Source organism: Phaeodactylum tricornutum, genomic scaffold (assembly GCF_000150955.2).
Source record: "Phaeodactylum tricornutum CCAP 1055/1 PHATR_bd_35x35 genomic scaffold, whole genome shotgun sequence".
In the NCBI taxonomy this organism is placed as follows: domain Eukaryota; phylum Bacillariophyta; class Bacillariophyceae; order Surirellales; family Neidiaceae; genus Phaeodactylum; species Phaeodactylum tricornutum.
In genome coordinates, this window is record NW_002238039.1 from 12182 (window position 1) to 31064 (window position 18883).

The 18883-nt window shown below is 48.2% G+C and overlaps 5 protein-coding genes across 5 annotated transcripts; 3 read left to right on the top strand and 2 right to left on the bottom strand.

The window, feature by feature from the left end:
• Window positions 1-998: 998 nt before the first annotated feature.
• On the bottom strand, window positions 999-6625 carry PHATRDRAFT_bd1101 (predicted protein; the record flags this gene model as incomplete). The annotated part of the gene is made up of 2 exons (XM_002176425.2): window positions 999-1053; window positions 5238-6625. The coding sequence occupies 2 exons, from the start codon at window positions 6623-6625 to the stop codon at window positions 999-1001; spliced, it is 1443 nt and encodes a 480-aa protein (XP_002176461.1).
• Window positions 6626-7882: 1257 nt separating this feature from the next.
• On the top strand, window positions 7883-10219 carry PHATRDRAFT_bd1764 (predicted protein; the record flags this gene model as incomplete). Its single annotated transcript, XM_002176420.1, has 2 exons — window positions 7883-8106; window positions 8247-10219. 2 exons carry the CDS (start codon window positions 7883-7885, stop codon window positions 10183-10185), a joined length of 2163 nt encoding a protein of 720 aa, XP_002176456.1. The 3' UTR covers window positions 10186-10219.
• Window positions 10220-10319: 100 nt separating this feature from the next.
• PHATRDRAFT_bd1498 (predicted protein) lies at window positions 10320-11144 on the bottom strand (the record flags this gene model as incomplete). Its single annotated transcript, XM_002176426.1, has 1 exon — window positions 10320-11144. The coding sequence occupies one exon, from the start codon at window positions 11142-11144 to the stop codon at window positions 10320-10322; it is 825 nt and encodes a 274-aa protein (XP_002176462.1).
• Window positions 11145-12894: 1750 nt separating this feature from the next.
• Window positions 12895-14109, top strand: PHATRDRAFT_bd1499 (predicted protein; the record flags this gene model as incomplete). The annotated part of the gene is made up of 1 exon (XM_002176421.1): window positions 12895-14109. The coding sequence occupies one exon, from the start codon at window positions 12895-12897 to the stop codon at window positions 14107-14109; it is 1215 nt and encodes a 404-aa protein (XP_002176457.1).
• A 465-nt stretch (window positions 14110-14574) lies between these two features.
• Window positions 14575-18879, top strand: PHATRDRAFT_bd1500 (predicted protein; the record flags this gene model as incomplete). The annotated part of the gene is made up of 4 exons (XM_002176422.1): window positions 14575-14896; window positions 15001-16069; window positions 16149-18232; window positions 18310-18879. Coding segments are annotated over 4 exons (4045 nt in total), but the record flags the coding sequence as incomplete, so codon positions are not given.
• Between the last annotated feature and the right edge of the window lie 4 nt (window positions 18880-18883).

Here is an 18883-nt window from a genome sequence, read left to right on the forward strand (position 1 = left end):
ACGTGAACCTCTTGTTGATCATTGAGATCATCATTGTCCCCCTCCTCGCTGTTGGATGCGGTGGAAGAGTTAAGTATGAGTGGTTCGGAATTGAATGTGTCGTCGCCGACTGAACACTCTGTACAAAAAGCATTGAACTTCTTGTATCCAGAAGCGGTTGTGAACGTTGCAACGTTACTCCTTCTAGCACCCAGCAAAATGGTTCGCCGGTGTTTGCGTTGCTCCCACTCAAGTACAATACAATCATCGTATGTGATGCATCATGTGCCCCTTGGCAGAGGTCGAATGTCCCTTGATGTTTGGGACCAATGTTGCGGTGACAGGAGCCGAGTTGGTGACAATGGAATCAGGAACGACTTTGGAAGTCGAATTTTGTGAAGTTTCCCGTGATCATCTTCAATTGTCCATTCAATTGTCACTTCAAACATGTTTGTGACTTGTACGCCGCCAATGCCCTTTACCTTTCGCATAATTGGTTTCATGGGACCAACGCAATCGGATTTGACATTGGTTATGCTTCGAGTAGCACAATTGTCAACGTGAATTTGTCTCGAATCGGTGTCAAAACCGACGCGATGAGCTGCTCTGGCATGTGTGTTGGCACTTAGTGACACCAATGTTGCCATGGCGACTGCCCTTGGTAGATTGAACCGAGGCTTTGGAACCGTCGGTTGTATGTAGCAACCTGTCAAACAATGTTTGCGTATCGTTTTGATCGACTCAATGCGGTTGCCTATCCCTATTACCTTTGTGTACAACCACTTGCCAATAGGTTTCCAGCTTTGCTTGAGTCGCTTGAACCATTTTGGTTTTGGTTGGTAGGCTGGTGGGTAGGAGTTTGGATCAGGCAAGTCATATAAAGATAGATAACTATATATGACCACCGTCATTAACACTCTACTTCGTACCGTGTCCCAGATGGACATGATGATCCAGGACATTACCTTGAGTATTAGATTCAGTGGTCCATGCATCTCTCGACAACATGGACACTCACGTCATTCTTTGGTCTTGGCCTTCTCGATTTTGGTTGTTAGGGCCTTGCTCATCCGCATGTGTTACGGAGTACTACCAAAGCACAACCGAGGACGGATCGCTGTTATGACAGTGTGTGGTAAACAAAGGTGGGCGTTATGACGAACGACCTGCGATACACCTAAGCAAGCTTAGGGACTGTAAAACTCACTCGCTGACGACGCTCCCCACGGGTTAGACAGCGGATGCGAGGACCTATGCTATAATGCAATATTTGGATCAAAGAATTTCTAAAACAATGAGTGGAAAATTACATGCTACAAACTAGTCAATCTGTTGTTCAGTCCAGTGAACAATCCCACAAAGTGCCAGCGCATCATTGATCTTCCACAACTTCCATAATCTCAATAGACAATCTTTCTCCCACATGTATATATACCTCCAGAACTATGAGTCCCATGCACAACACCTATGGTGAGTAGCTGTCCTTCTTCAGTCCCACCATGTGTCTTGTGATAGCCCCTTTATTGCTTCAATCGTATTTTCGATGTTCCAATTATATCCCAGTCCATTTTGGTCGTGTAAACCGACAAGTGGAGACTAAGCACATGCGGCTCCGGAAACATAGCAATTGTACAAACGCTTCGATTATTGTGAGTCCACGTGGCCACGGAACAAGGCTTTAATATCATTTCTGTGCGTGCCTCCTTAACTCCATGTGCATAGTTTTGATTCACACTTGCGACATCCGTGTTTAGTGAATAATTTCCACAAGACATGTCGCAAGGAGGTAAACCACAACAGGGTAACTCAAATACGGTATATTTGCGCAATAAGGCCGACACAAACTCCATATGGGACACGTAACCGCTGCGTCCATCGGATTGGCTCACACTTAGACTTTCCTTACCAAGTGGAAACTGTCCGAGGGACATGCCGCAAGGTAGTGTACCGTAACACTCCCCATCGGCCTGTCTTGATGCTATAGATGTCCTTGCCTCACAATTTGATTTGTCCCCCTTCCCAAACAGGAGAAGGTTGACAAGTGGCCACATTTGTAGAAAATTCCAAAACTTGCTGAGCACATCATCTTTGTTCTCACCACTAAGGATCTCACCACTTAGGATCTTCAGAGCATAGGTAACATCATCTGGGATTGCCTTGCAAACTTGCGGGTAGGACAATGAGTTATGCCGTATGTTGATGAGACAAAGAACTCCTGTCACGGAATGCACTGTTATCATGTCGTGAGAAATGTGCCTTCCGTCATGCTTGACATTGTAGACCATATGGATGAGGATATTCTTGTACTCTTCCGGTGCGTTTGAGACTTGGTTGCTGTGCACCAGATCCTCCTGTTTCGCAATAAAAATGTTATGCTCACAAAGCTTGCCCCTTTCAAAGCTCTTATCATCCTGCCAGTTGCTATTTCCATTTGACTTGTCAATAGCTACAGCTTTGTTAGGGTCATGAGGGAGTTGGCACTCAGATTTGAAGACAGGGGAATGTTTAAAGCACCTCAGACAATCTTGGTCAAGAAGTCCTTGAAACTCTTCAACTCTAGTTGCAAACCAGTCGGAATGATTCCCTCCCAATGTGTCTAGTAGATCTTGGTGTTTAGCATAGGTAGCACATATTTCAAGGTTGTTGACCTGTATGGCATCTAGCAATCTGTAGCTAGGTCCCCAATCAAACACATGGTATCTAGAACTTTCGTAGATTTCTGACATGTGTGAAGAGGGGAAAGGTCCTTTGCATGCAACAATGCCCTCAAAACACCACGGTCCATCTGTGTCTTGCAACTTTTCATCTAGATTGGTTTCGTGATTGTCTAGAACTTCGTTGCAAACTAGAGTTTCATCATACTTGTCATCACTGATTACAAGTCCCTCCAAAATTTTTTCATCAGATGGTTTATCACATTCCAGAAATTTTCCTGTATTGCATTCACACAGTTGCTCCCCATCATCCTGAGTATCAGTTGGGAAAGTTTGCCGTTCACGAAATAGCTCCCCATCATCCTGACTGTCGGTTAGAAAAGTTTTTCCAATGAGGTTGTCAGGAGTGAAACCAGGTAAACCCTTAAAGGCACAGGAATTGTTGGTTTCAGTTCCAAGGGGCTTGACAAAGCTGATGGGTTTAGGAATACTCTCCCCATCCTGTGGCATAAGGTCAAGGTTGGTTGCTCCGGATCTCAATGCAGAATGTACACTCGAACAGTACGTGATTGCGTTGGTGTTGTTGACAGACAGGGTAGTTGCATCTTCTTTACAATAAACAGGCTTCTTCTGTCCGTTAAAAACCGACCGAGGTTTGTTAGGTATGCCCGGGGCGCTCGAAGAAGATGTTGCAGTGGTCAATACACTTGAAACTTGGCCAAGTGCCGACCGTTTATAGAAGGCAAAGTCACTACTGGTCAACTCAACGAGCTCAGAATCGTCTAAAGAACTTCCCTTTTTCCGTTTAAGTGAGGCCTGCCAACGTAGAAAATGGCGAAGGATCTGTCGGTGTGCCATGAGCAATGGGGTCCACTGGGGGTTGTCATTGGTGTCCAAGCTTGTTGGAGGAACATACCCAAAGGTACCAAGTTCATTCTCACAAATACCGAGAAGGTCTTCCACGGTATCATACCCTTGCTGAGCAAAGCTAAGCCGAATCGGATGCCCTTGGGGAATTGAGAAAACTTTATCCAAAAAATGCGAGAAGACAGTGCTGCTGGTCATTTGTCCAGTGCTTGCTAACATGATGGGTTGGGTAGCCAAACCAATAAGAAAGGTTCTTGCGGTTCTCAAAGCGAAAAAAGAACCACTTATGGGATTGGGTCCCTTGCCCTGCCTCCGTAGGCAGTGTCCGTTCCGCACACACGCAAACACGAAGTGTCGGGCGTTTGATAGTCCCCCTGTACTATTTTAAGCCGGGTCGTAAGCCCGTCCCAACCGGAATCAGGGTTGGAGTCCTTGAGCCTATTGGTATTTCTACCTCACCCAACTATAGCAACCCGACGTCACGAAACAACTTGTCGTCAAACCCTGAAGACTCCAAGGGGCTCTCAACACCAGTGATTTCGAGGAAGTAGGGAGGCCACAGAAACTTATTGACAAACCCTGAAGCTGTACCAGTGGGTTCTCAATACCAGTTACCGTGAGGAAGTAGGGTAGCAGCTTCCAACCAATGCGTTACACAAGCCGATAAATACCCCACTTAAGGTGGCACCTCTGACACTTGATGTAACAAACAAAAGATGTCAGCAGTTAGTAACCAACCAATGTACACCAAGTACGAAGTTTGGAAACCGTCTTGAGCGAAGACCTCAAGATGTGTTTACCACAAACAACTGTGCAATGGGCAGCAGTGGTTTGACGTGCTGTCAAGACTGTTAATCTGTTACGGAGTACTACCAAAGCACAACCGAGGACGGATCGCTGTTATGACAGTGTGTGGTAAACAAAGGTGGGCGTTATGACGAACGACCTGCGATACACCTAAGCAAGCTTAGGGACTGTAAAACTCACTCGCTGACGACGCTCCCCACGGGTTAGACAGCGGATGCGAGGACCTATGCTATAATGCAATATTTGGATCAAAGAATTTCTAAAACAATGAGTGGAAAATTACATGCTACAAACTAGTCAATCTGTTGTTCAGTCCAGTGAACAATCCCACAAAGTGCCAGCGCATCATTGATCTTCCACAACTTCCATAATCTCAATAGACAATCTTTCTCCCACATGTATATATACCTCCAGAACTATGAGTCCCATGCACAACACCTATGGTGAGTAGCTGTCCTTCTTCAGTCCCACCATGTGTCTTGTGATAGCCCCTTTATTGCTTCAATCGTATTTTCGATGTTCCAATTATATCCCAGTCCATTTTGGTCGTGTAAACCGACAAGTGGAGACTAAGCACATGCGGCTCCGGAAACATAGCAATTGTACAAACGCTTCGATTATTGTGAGTCCACGTGGCCACGGAACAAGGCTTTAATATCATTTCTGTGCGTGCCTCCTTAACTCCATGTGCATAGTTTTGATTCACACTTGCGACATCCGTGTTTAGTGAATAATTTCCACAAGACATGTCGCAAGGAGGTAAACCACAACAGGGTAACTCAAATACGGTATATTTGCGCAATAAGGCCGACACAAACTCCATATGGGACACGTAACCGCTGCGTCCATCGGATTGGCTCACACTTAGACTTTCCTTACCAAGTGGAAACTGTCCGAGGGACATGCCGCAAGGTAGTGTACCATAACAGCATGATTGCGGCATGCAACTTTGAGGGCGGGCCTTTCTTGTCTGTGGCATTAGGTTCAGATCCTTTTGGAATTGGTTTTCCATTGGAATCCTTTTCGAGTCCGTATCCCTTGCATTCGCTTGCCAAATGCATGCCCCAAGCTTGGTGGTTAGTACAGAACTTAATCTTGTCTCCATCAAAAGTCTTCGTGTGAGGTTCCGACGCGCTTGGCTTCTTTAGTGAAGCATACTTGTCCGTTTTCGGTTTATCGGATTTCTTCCCTTTCTTCTTCTTCCCTTTTGAGTCACCCTTAGCTTTAGACTTAGGTTTCTCTGACTTCTTTGCCTGAAGTTCCTTGACTTGGGTAGTTAGAGCTAGAATCTTCGCTTCGCTTTCGGATGGGGCATCCCACTCTCCTTTCTCCACCAAAGTTCGATATTTGATAGATGCTTGCGACATTAAAATTTCCGGCTCCAAAAAGACTGTTCCCTCCTCAAATTCGGCTTTCTTCTTGCGGATGTATTCCAAAAATTGCGTATCCTTGGCCGCTTCGTATCCTTTGAAAAGATTCGGAAGTAAATCAAGAGTTTGTTCGCCGCGAGCTGTCAGAGCGTGGAGCTGCTCATAAACATACTCATTGAAAAGAGTAACATTGTGTTCCGCGAGAGACTCCATGTATGAGTCAAGCTTGCTAAGTTTCGTGCACACATGCATTGTCGTCGCATTCGTATCAATGTATGCTTGTCGAATGATTACCTTGAGCATTGCGACTCCAGATGGCTCACCTGCAACCGTCCATTCAGTTTCGTAGAGATCGATTTTCGCCATTGCTTCGTGCGTGAGCGATACTTTCAAGCACTGGTAGAGTGCCTCATCATCTTGGACTTCGCGAGTTTCGGTGTTCGCAAATGTACCGACATAGTTGCGGATGTGGGGAAGGGAGATTTGACCGTATTCCTTGATGAGCAACTTGCTGGCGCCGTTCGGAATAGTGATGTTATTTGGAATTTTGAGAATTCCGTTACTTCCGTGTCCATGCCGTCCGTGCTCTCGAGCCCTGAGTGCCAGGCTCGAAAGTAGAGGTGTGAGAGCACCTGCCTTGATGTCGAATTCAGTTTTCGAGAGCGGCTTCGTTGCCGAAACATAAAGCTTCGCGATCTTCGGAATGCTGTAGTCCAATATCGCCCGACGTCCCTGCGAGAGACTGGGTGAGATGGAAAAGCGTGGAGTTTGATGGACGCGAATGACTTGTGCTGGAAGACTGGAGCCGTTGCTGGGTTCCGTTCCTGCGTCGTCGTCGTCTTCGCCATCGTCGTCTGAAGGAGGTGGATCTCCTACGGACGGATCGTCGGCTCCGACGGGACCTCCCTCTGAGGGGGGTTGTACCCTGACTGATCTAGTGCTGACCATGGGTATTGCTTGCTGTGTCTGCGCAGCGGAAGCATGTTGCTTTAGCAGTAGTATTGCACCACTTACTAGGGCGTTTACGACAATCTAACGTTTGAGTGCATTCAATCACTAGATTATAGTTTACATTGCGCGTATAATCTATACTGTTTCCTGCTTGTTGGAAACCATACTAAATCCGTGGGACTTGACGTATGAAAATGAATGTGGTGAGATCCAATGTTAGAATTGGAGTTCTTGCCAATCTCACGTAATTCTGTGTAGAGAGATTCGTTCTATTCCCTTTTGAAATGTAAATGCTGCTTTCGTGAACCCTTTTTGATTCAGGCTCCTTTCACATATTGACCTTGACTAATGTACCGCGACACTTGGGTTTCTTGGTTAGGTTCATCCGTCGCTTGGGTCATAAGGAAGAGTTGTCCACGTATGACGAAACATGAATTCGTATACATATGAAAAGTCTCTCCACTTCTGTCACCTAAATTTGTTAATAAGTAACACGACATCGCTCAGAAATGGATACCTCTGCTTCGAAGCGGATGGAATAATGTAAGACCTGCGAATCCTTGAATCGAAAGCATGTTTCCAGTGATTGCGTTAGGTTGACGGACCGGAGCCTGCGACGTGACCGACCAATTGAAATGGGCCCCTTCCCCCTCATTGGGTGCATCTATACTAATAAAGGAGTAGAAAGATTACTTTGCCTGTGAACTAGGTTATTGCGATGGACCCGCAAGGGCAATGCCGACAACAGTCGAAGAAAAAACATGACACGACAACAGGTACAAACCATCACTATCTTCCTATCGATCCGTGCCTGCTTTCGGACCAACGAAAGGCTTGCGGCACGGATACGAAAGCATCTACCGTGTAACTGTTCAGCTAAACGGTGTTATATCCATGACTGACGCTCGCATTGTTTCCAATAAGAAGTGAAGGTCTCACGGATATGGCACGACGTACGGATTACGTCACGAAGAAGGAACCTCCCAACCAAAATCTGGTGAAATTCTTGTTGACAGTGAAAGCAGATGAAATACAATCCCGACATTTTCATCCAGCTGAACGGATCACGCGATCGGTTGTCCCACAACCCGGCGCTGGTCGGACCTTCATCGGCTTTCGGACATTTCGAACAACTGACCTGGCGAATTTTCTTGCGGCACCTTTTGTACCTGCAGTCGAACGGGAAGCATAGATTTGCAGGATCAGACGCTGAAAACATTTAATAAAGAACTTCCGCAATTTGTCGGGATCGTCATGCGCCATTCTTTGGATCATTCGTTCGGTTTGCAACGAACTGCGTCCGATCGAGATGCGTTGGAGGGCAAGCTGGAAGTCGAAGCTGCCGCGGCCGCGGCACATGGTGTCTCACGTATACCTGTTGAGAAGCAACACGACAAAGCATGCGATGACAACTCCGACCCTTCGCTTGAAATGAAGAAGGCGAGGCGTATCATCGGATTTGCTCGGTTTATGGCAAAGTGAGTAGTTTCTTGAAGTATTCCGTTATTCGCATCAGCAAGACGTTTCTAATGTCTTCTTCTTTGCTTTGAGCCGCCAGAATTCTATGAAAAGCTTTGCCTCAATAGTTAAAGGCGTCGAAAACGCATGCAAATACCAGAACACGACAACGGTATTGCGTGCTGAGTACTTTGGGTAAAGACACGAACCTGGGAATCTACACGGGCAAGGCACTCCGGACGGACGACGTTGTCAACTTTCCAGAAATCGCCATTCCGCTGCTCTTCCGCGAATGGGGCGAGCACGTCGAAGGGGTTGCCGACGGTACACTCTGGGATCGCTACATCTGGGAAGGCGAAGTCGCCGATTTGGAAACCTACACCGATCGCAACCGCATCGACAACCGCGCCGTCTTTGTGCCGGGCGTTGGCTGCACTGTCAACTCGGTACTCGACATGAACAACATTGAGAGCACGCACGGATCCACCTACGATACCGCTGGCTTGCACCGATCGCGGGATCCCGGTACCGGTGCCTTTTCGCCCTACCACAGCGCGCTTACTACCGCCGTCACCGATATTGCCCCCGGCGCCGAGCTGTTCGCCTCCTACGGGGACTACTGGGTACCGTCCATTCCGGGAGTGCAAGTCACACTCGATGAAGTCCTCGACGTGACCGAAGACTTCTTGCAGAACGATTTGTACGAATTTGTGCAGTCGCACCGTGACGCCGATGCGCTCACTCCCGACGTCAAGGAAGCGCTCTTTGCTTTTGTCAAGGACTTTCCCCTGCCCAATCAGCCTTTTTCTAATCTGCCTCGCAACGTTCCCTGGGCCGACGTCGAACGGGCTATCCACAAAGCCGTCACACACCGCAAACACACTGATACGACAACTGACAATGTTAGCGGCGAGTCCTCCGTTGCACGACAGTTCATTCGGGAACAGTCGATCCGTGATCTAGCCTGGTTAGACGAACACGGCTACTGTCAGGATCATCTGCGACCAGGTCGCTCCACACTACCCCAAGCCGGACGCGGGGCTTTTGCTACCCGTAATCTCCCGGCCGGAAGCGTAGTCGGCTACGCCCCGCTCATTCATATTGGACTGCACGGGCGCGAAGTTTTACGTATCACTTATCCTCCCAGCGAACACGATCATCACGTTGGGAACGTAGACATCGACGGTGAGAACGGCACGACACCGCGCACCAATTACGATCTTGTCCTCAACTACAGCTTTGCCCATCGCAATTCAACCGTCATACTTACACCCTACGGCGGAATGGTAAACTATATCAATCACGGTAGTACAACTAGCGGGCGTGCCAACGTACAGGTGCGGTGGCCGGACAAATCCTTGATCGCTCACGTCCCATCCTGGCTGGAACAAGACCCCATTTTCTTGTCGGAAACCGTCGAAAAGATTGGCCTAAGCTTCGAGTACGTGGCTTTGCGTGATATTTCCGAGGGCGAAGAAGTCTTCATGGACTACGGTCCCGAGTGGGAACAAGCTTGGCAGACTCACGTGGAACAATGGCAACCTGTCCCCGACGCGGAACGGTACCAACATACTTCAGAGTGGAAGGACCTGATTGGTAAAGACGAGCGCGGTGATTCTAACATGGTGTTGCGTACGATGGAAGAGCTGGAGTCCAATCCGTATCCTCCCAATGTTGTGACCATGTGTCGGGACAGCTACCGTGTAACGCAAGCTGGGACGTTTGAATGGTTACCCGTCCTCCGACAAGGACACGAAAGGGTGTACTGCAACGTGCTTGAGAGGAAACAGTACAAATCGGAAGCGGATGATTCTGTTGCCAACGACGAAAGCAACCCCTCTGTAACGCTGTACGTAGTGGCAATGCAAGTTGGGAGCGCTCGCGATAACCGGGTCGAGGAGAGATCGGATGCTGACGAAGTTGGTGACGCTGACGAATGGATTGTAGTGGAGCGGGTCCCTCGGGAAGAGATTTTTGTATACGACCGGGCTTTTTCGGCGGATTGGCATTTGCCAAACGTTTTTCGACATCCCATGATGATTCCGGATTACGTAATGCCACTCGCATGGATGAACGGGCCGCCAGAGGATGCTTTTTAATTACTCGAATTACGACTCTAGGTTTGTACAACTTGGCTAGCCCCAAATTAGACAGTACATGTGTATCTTTTGATGCATCAATAGGAGAAGAAACAATACTTACTATCTCACCCTCTACACCACCACTGACATTATCAGCATTGGTAGTGAGCCACACTAACACTGCTTGTGTCTTCCATTTCCACTGAGTTTGGAGTCCCTTCATCCATGGAGGACCCCTCTTCTGCAACAGCATCCACAACATTATCAGTTCTACTAGTGTTGGCTCCTCCCACACTACCACTGCTCGCGTCTTCCATTTGCACCGAGTTTGGAGTCCCTTTGTCCATGGAGGACCCCTCTTCTGCAACATCAACCACAACAGCATTTGCAACTGCAGCCCTGGAGACCCGAACCAATCTGCCACTAGATTCCTCCATTGGGGATCCCACACTGCTTGTCAATACCGTATTGCTATTCTCTTCCATGGATAGCTCAACATCCTCAATGTCAGTGCTCTTTTCCTCCTTTGTCTCCTTCGCATTGGCAACCTGGACTGCGACGCCAGCATTTGTTGCATTTGTCTTGCTATCCCCAGCCTGCAAACCAGCAATACCACTACCATTGCCATTACCAGAAAGACTTGAGATCTCATCTGATCCCTTGGTGTCAATACCTGCCAGTATATTTGGCACAACAGTGCGTCGCACAGGGAGGCGATAATTGCTCCAGTACACACGCACTGCGTCCACGGGAAGTAACACAACCCTGCGCCCGTGTTCAACTGCCTCGTCGCGCTCGTCCACAAGCATTCGTCCCAAGGACACCTGAAAATCAAGAAAAAGTGCCAATGGCTGCAAAGCCACTTCGCCGTCGTCGTTGCTGATCATATAAAAGAACTGTTCAACAACAAATGGAGGAACCTGCAAGCGAGTAAAGGCAGCATCCGCGTCACAAAGGATATCTTCATGTTCGGACATGGTCAATAAGAGCTACACAACAGGACGACAGCTGTGAGGCATACACACAGTTAGCAAAAGTACCAGACCATCCAACTTACGACACAACACACTCAAGCCAAAACAATGATTCCGCAGCAACACAGATATTCGTGCCAAACGGGCAAATTTGGCAAACGAGACTTCGTGCCCTCACAAAATCAAAGTTCACCTTGCGACACAAAGGAGCCAACCACAGCCCACAACAAACAAATCCATACTAGGCTGCCTGGCAATATATCGTTAACAAATCACCCGCGCAATCCACATATACGAGTACGAGTACCAGTAGCAGTACCAGGTAGGCGGGAGCAATTCCCTCCCATTGCCTACGGGAAAAATCCCGCAACACACACGGACACGCACAAACCGAGCCCAGTACATAACATACTCCTTTGTACCCACACACCATGGATACCTTAGAGTTACCGGAACACATCAAACAACTTACTGTAAACATCACACACCATTCACTGTCAACATACATCATGCATGACACACATGACTAGAACACTAAATATCTAACTTACCTTCCGACGCTCCTCGGAGACGTTCGACGCCCTCACTGTCGTTGTACTCGTACTGCAAACGGAGAACTCTTCCTCTCCGTCAATTCCGCCCATTCCGGCATCGTCTCTGTCACAGTGCTCTTGCGTAGAAGGAAAACATGCCGTAGTGCGTGTTGGCAACACTGGCAAGTGTTCTGCACAGTTCCAGCTAGAAATAGTCGCCATTGCGGGCGATGACTTTCTATCTATGTGAAAGGCGAGTGGATGCTGATACGTCGTCTTTCCTTGGGTTGGGGGAGATTTTTTGATTGCACGGACAGTGACAGTAATTACTGCTGGATTGTCGGTTCAGCTATCTTACATCAACTGCGCCTTTGTGTTTCACAGTCAATGAATAATATCGGACGACGCCACAAATAATATCACCATCAACAGAGTACTGGTACTGAATTGACAGTGAGTGATGTGAGTGATGTGATTGATTGTGAGTGTGAGCGTGCTCGATCGGTCGAAGAGTGACAGTGATAGAGACTGACCGTGACGGGATTGTGAGCGTGCTCGCTCTCCCTGGTGGGTTTTCGGTCGGATATTCTTTTTTCCATGAGAGTAAACTTTGTGATTAGAGAACGAACATACAGGGCAGGGCTACTGAATCTAGAGCTACCAATAGCGGTACTAGCTGGAGAGTTGGAGTGGGATTTGGAACGCCGGCGTGGTATCCAGAGAGCACCCGGAGACACCAGGACAGACATTTACTTTCGATGGACAGAGCCTGCGACGGGTGACCTAACAATTGAAAGGGTCCCCCCCCCCCCTTCATTGGGTGCAGCTATATTGGTAAAAGGGTAGAGAGATTGCTTTGTCCGTGAACTAGGTTATTACAATGGTCCCGCAAGGGAAATGCCGACAAGTTTTTTCCTTTGCGCTGGGATGGTAGTCGACTGAAAGTAGGTAGTTGGGCGACTGGCCGCCGTACGACCTCCTGTCACGCCGCTAACGTTAGATTGATGCAATGCAAAATGCCTTGCATGATCGAATTTGTGACAGTTGAACAAAACACATGACAAGACGACAGGTACAATCCATCAATATCTTCCCATCGATCCGCGCCTGCTTTCGGACCAACAAAAGGCTTGCGGCACTGATATTGATAGGCTTTCCTTTCGTCACAGCATTCCTTAAAGAACACACACTTCATCAAGAGTCCTGTGTTATCAGTTATCATGCGGCGGCGACAGTATCTCTCCTCATCTGTTTTCGTCCTTTCTCTAACCGTGTCGACATTGTTTGGCTTCCGGCCCTTCTCGTTGCAACACCGGAAAGTGAAGCAGCCAAGATCATGGCGAACAAGTTCAGCTGAGGTCGGCGCACAGATGTCGCTGTTGCCGACAGTCACTCCTCCCGAAACAATTAGGCCCAAGGGTGCCGAATCACTCCCCTTTCGAGCGGAGAACGTTTGGGAAAAGATGGCGTTAAAAATTGCAAAAGCGGACGAAGATCCATCGCAGCTAACAGACTTTGTCCAACTCGTTTCGATTCTACGCGTAGGCTTTCCAGCCCTCGCGCTGGCAATTGTTGCCAATCTTTCTTATCCTCCCATGTCTATGGCACTCGCAAACGTTATTGACGATTCCGGCGTTTTTGCGGTTATATCACAAGATGCTTCACAGTATATTCAGAATATTCTAACAACCTCAGGTCTTGTCTTTGCCCTTCTCGTCGGACAAACCTATTACTTTATGTACCAGCAGCAAGAAAAGATCTATTTAGCTCTCTTTCAAGAGGTCACAATAGCGAAATCGCTCGTAGAACAAGTCAGTTTAGTTTGTCGGGGTCGAGAAACACTATACAGCCGTATCATGGCATGTATAGATCGCTACGTCAAGGAAGATTTGACGCGCTTCAACGATAAAGAGCCCGCTGAACTCATTAGCGCTCGACCCTGTGACGATCCACTCGAAGATATTCTGTACTTGACTAGTGTGGGCGAACCGTCCATTATCTATCAAACCGTGCGTTCTTTGCGCCAGGCACGTGCCTTTCGACTGGGGGCGTTACAACGCAAGTTGCCGGCATTGCACATGACCTTGCTGTGGGTATTGGGCGGGATTGTGCTATGCACGTTTCCATTATTGGGCGCTGGATCCCAGACCATTGGTGGAATGCGTATCCTGATAGTGCAAGCCTGGTATCTTTCGTTTATTGTGTTCGGCATGGCTTTGACGCTCGGTGTCATTTACGAGCTGCAGCGACCGGGTGAGAAGGGCGCCTACAATGCTCGTATGGTTTTGACCGTGATGGTGGCCGGCTTGGAGGAAGAATTGGCCCAGCGATTGAACGGGGACATTGGTTTGGTGTCATCGGATGGATGGCATGAACCTTCGATTGACGGGGATGGTGCCTTTGAAGAAGAATTATTGATGCCCAAAGAGTTTTGATGTTGGACCTGCTGAGCCAAACGAGTATCATTTTGCGACTGTAGACGAATCGGGTATAATTTATTCCCAAAGGCCCGACGCTTTTGTACAGTACGCTCAAGCAATGATTTGCGGGACCTACAATCTGGCGAACTGGAGGGCAAAAGTCAAAGAAATTAGAACTATAATTGTCTATATTACAACTGATTCTTTCTTAACTCACTGTCAATAAAATAAGCCACGTACCAATTCCCTTCGTTGCCCCTGCAGTCCCGCGTTGAATGTGAGTAAAGAATAAAGCTACGACATTTGCCGTTTCCTATGGGTTGGGCTTCGTTTTGTTCTCTTCACTTCTTGAGTACGACGATAGAGGAAGAGCCCATCTCGACTCGAAAGACAAGCGTCAACGACACAGCAGTATTTGTGGTTCTCCTCTTCTTCATCTTTTTGCCCTACACGCAGGAGCTGCCAACCTAGGTTTCTCCGATGGCGGATCTCTACAAGGACATTCGTGCGACCGTCGACGAAACCGGGCGAGATGACCGCGTCGAAGTCAATCAAAGAGCCTTGATCGACAAGATTCTCGCTCGGTACGCGTCGGCGGGAGCCGTATACAGAGAGCTCTTACAAAATAGCAACGATGCCGATGCGACGACGGCCGAAATATACTTTTCCACCAGTAAAGACGGTAACATAGTGGAACAAGTTGTTTATCGCAACAATGGAATGCCGTTTCGAACGCAAGATTGGTCGCGATTGAGAAAGATTGCCGAAGGAAATCCGGATGTGTCGAAAGTAGGGGCGTTCGGTATGTAAAAGGCAAAGGATACTTCGAGCTACTGACGGGTGATTTACTCTTAATCAGGTAAGACCGAGTCTCACATGCGTTACTGCACTCTCGTTGCTCAACAGGTGTTGGCGCGTACACCATGTTTAGTATTTGCGAAGAGCCACTCGTGATCTCCGGAACAGAGGCACTAGCTTTTGTCTGGAAAGGGGATGCACTCTGGACCAAGTCAGCTCCCAGCAAGGCGAAAGCCACGCCATGGACGTCGTTCGTCTTGCCATCTCGTGATCCTTACCCGTTGCCTGATTTGGCTGAATTTGGCGAGTTCCTGTGCGCTAGTCTCACATTTACCAAGAGTTTGAAAGAGCTCCGGGTCTTTGTCAACAATGAAGAACGTCTCTTGGTAGTCAAAAACTTGGTTCAGGAGCCGCGGCTTGTGTCGACGCCCAAACGAAGCTTGTCCTCGTGGTGGACAAGCAGTAGTGATAGTGTTGTCACAAGCTCCCCGCGAGGCATCTTCTTCCTTGGGCAGCGGGACCAGTCCATTTACGAAAGCGTCTACCGTGTAACCGTTCAGCTGGATGGTGACGTATCCATGACTGACGCTCGTATTGTTTCCGCTACAGCCAATACCAAGCTTCCTGCGGATATGGCACGACGAATGGAACGCGTCACGAAGAAGAAGCCTCCCAAACAAGTTCTGGTGGAATTCTTTTTGAACGCAGATGAAATACAATCCCGACCTCTCAATCCTGCTGAACGTGTCACGCGATCTTTTGCCCCACAACCCGGCGCTGGTCGGATTTTCATCGGCTTTCGGACTTCCCAAACGACTGGCCTGGCAGCTCATCTTGCTGCACCTTTTGTACCAACAGTCGAACGGGAAGCGATGGATTTGCAGGATCCGACGCTGAGAATTTTTAACACAGAGCTCCTGGAATTTGCCGGGATTGTTATGCGCCTTTCCTTGGATCATTCCTTTGCATTGCTAGATTCGGATTGGCAGCGAACTGCGTCTGATCGAGATGCGTTGGAGAACAAGCTGGAAGCTGAAGCTGCGACGGCCGCGGCACACGGTGTCTCACGTATACCCGTTGAGAAGCAACACGACAAAGCATGCGATGACAACTCTGACCCCACGTCTGAAATGAACAAGGCGAGGGGTATCATGGGATTTGCTCGGTTCATGGCAAAGTGAGTAGTTTCTTGAAGTATTTCGTTATTCGCATCAGCAAGACGTGCCTAAAGTCTTCTTCTTTGCTTCGTGCCGCAGGAATGCTAAGAAATCCATTGCCTCGGCAGTTAAAACCGTAGAAAAGATGATGGGAGACGGTTCAGAACTGCTCAATCCACCCGATCATCGTCCGCTTTGCAAAGAGGAACGGCAAGCCATTTTGTTGATGCAGTCATTTTGTCCACAACAGTCGACGCCAGACTACATGGTTGGTACCACTATTGCTCAGGGCTTTTCGCGTTGCATGCCAAACTTGACCCCTCCCGTATTGACGCGTACTGGAGTTGTTCGAGGGGATGTTGCTCGACTGCCGCATCAAGGAATTGAAGGCTTCGTACGGGACAACGTCATTCGTCGAGATGTTTTTGATAACGCCCGGGACTACCACAATGTTATTGCAGAATGTCAAACATTGCAGGTCGATGACTTGCTACTCAACCTGGAGGGCTCAATTTTGGACGAGGAGAAAGCTGTGAAACTCGTCACGTGGTGGACCAAATACAGCCGTGTTGATCCTAACGCGACCGCTACCAAAAGTCTGGCCTTAAAAGATGCCATAAGATTTAACGAAAACCTACTGACTGATACCAAGGACAAAACATCCGCGGGGCGGTCTATTGTGCTGATGCGCAATCTTCTTTTTTTCGTTGGTGCGGACTCTTTTTTATCAGGCCGAAAGTTGCCACTACCGGAGACAGTGATCCCATCTTCATTACAAGACAGGTTGGGGCTGGCGGTAGTAACCGACGTCTCGCTCAGAGGCTGGTTTGGACCACTGCCCATCGAAATTTGGGCCGACTACATTTGCAATACAACCTGTATGACTGATGGGAACCGCAGCCAAGAGAAAGAAAGGGTAGAGATTCTCTCTATTTTACACCAGAATTGGATGCAGCGCTACCCGAACGAACGCTCTGTCTTTGGAAAGTTTTGTAAAGGTCTCCTCTACAATAAGCGGTCGATTCCAATTGACAACGACCAACATAGCGAGTTTGCTGCTGAGAAACCATCTGAACTGTATCTGTATTCGGCCGAATTGAAAGCCTTTGAAGGAATTGGATCCTTTCACAAGGTTGGACATTCCCTTAAACTTGCCGGCATCAGTGAAGAGTTCTTATTGACGCTAGGTGTGCGGAAAAGCTTGTCGATTGATATTCTTTTTACAAATTTGGACAAGCTGGCATGGAGAAACGACCCGAAGCCGCTGATTGAATACTTGCGGACTGCTACCTTGACAAAGGAGGACTTTTCCAAGCTCGTGACAACAAAGTATCTTCCGGCAGAAAACAATTTAAATACGTACGCGCCGTCAGAACTCTATCTACCCTCGGACGACATACGAAAACTATCATTTGTCAAAATATTTCAGTGGCCATCAGAGGTTGAGATTGCTGAGGGGTCTCGGAACGGGCAGTTTCTTGTCAAGCTTGGAATGAAAAGCAGGCCGCCGCTATCTACGATACTCGACTACGTTGTGAGTGAGGTGAAAGAGGGGTCGGAGCGCATTAAGTACTTGGAATATCTTTGCGACCGACTCGGACCAAATGGCGCATACTACAAGGAGTATTGCAGGATACCGCCTGCTCGTAAGCGCCAGCTTCGCATTCTACCATGCACGGTAGGATCGGTGTTGTATTCAGATGCAGCCACAACGGAGATCCATTCCCCACTTTCATGTTTTTCGGATGAAGCGTGCAATGTTATGGGCTTCCCTATCATCGATCCAAAACTTGGCAGCTCACGAGATCGCTATGGGCAAGCGTTTCAGTGCACACCAGAGCCTGAAACTGAACTTCTTCTCACGCAACTGATGATGCTCGTTGTACAAGCTCGAGATCAAGCGTCGAAGGTTGGTATTGATGGTAAAACAGAACTTGCCACAAAGACGGAAGATGCCTTTAAAAGTATTTTTCGGTACTTGTCACATCGAAGCTCGGACTTCAATTCGACTCAAATGATTGCACTACGTACAGAACCCTTTATCCCGTGTCAGGTGAAGGGATCTATTTCCTGGTTTAAGGTAGACCAAGTGTTCTTTCGTAGAGAGGAAGGAACGCCCGACGCATTAACGGAAGAATTGTTTCAGGTTGTCGACTTTAGCCCATTCCTCGCCACTGCTGGGGGTACGTCAATATCTCTGGATTGCTCGATCATTCTTTTTCATTTTCTTAGCTTACTCTTATCCGTCTTTGCCCCGTAGTGAAGCAGGAGGCTAGTACGAGAGATCTGTTTCAGATAATGCTGCTCTCGCCAAGATCTGTATTCGATACTCTTGGTAGTGAAAAGAAGTACCGAAGCTTGCTACGGCGAATTGCTGCCGATCCACCTTTTTCTCGGGTCACTCCTCAGATTCGGAAGTCACCGTTTTTATTAGCCTACTTACTGGAAACATCAGAGGGAAAGAACTGCTCGGATTCTTCGGAAGTAGCCAAGTGCGAGTTGGCTGCTGCAGAAAGCATATATATTGTAGATAACTCGTTTTTTGGACGGATGTTTCCAGTCAAGCGAGCTCCCCACGAATCCGATCTTGAAGACTTCTACGTCGGGTTGGGTTCAAAGTATATATCTAAATCTGTCTCTCGCCGTTTTGAAGTTGTTGGGAAAGACTCTCAAGATACGCCACTCACGAGCGCATTGAGGGAGCGTATTCTGGAGCGGAGTCCCCTTTTAGTGTCTCCCAGCATCACATCCCGGCCTCTAGTCGAAAACGCCGCAGCAATTGTGAGCAGTGAGAACCTTGACTTTATTCAAGCCCCTAAGCTTGTTGGCTGTCT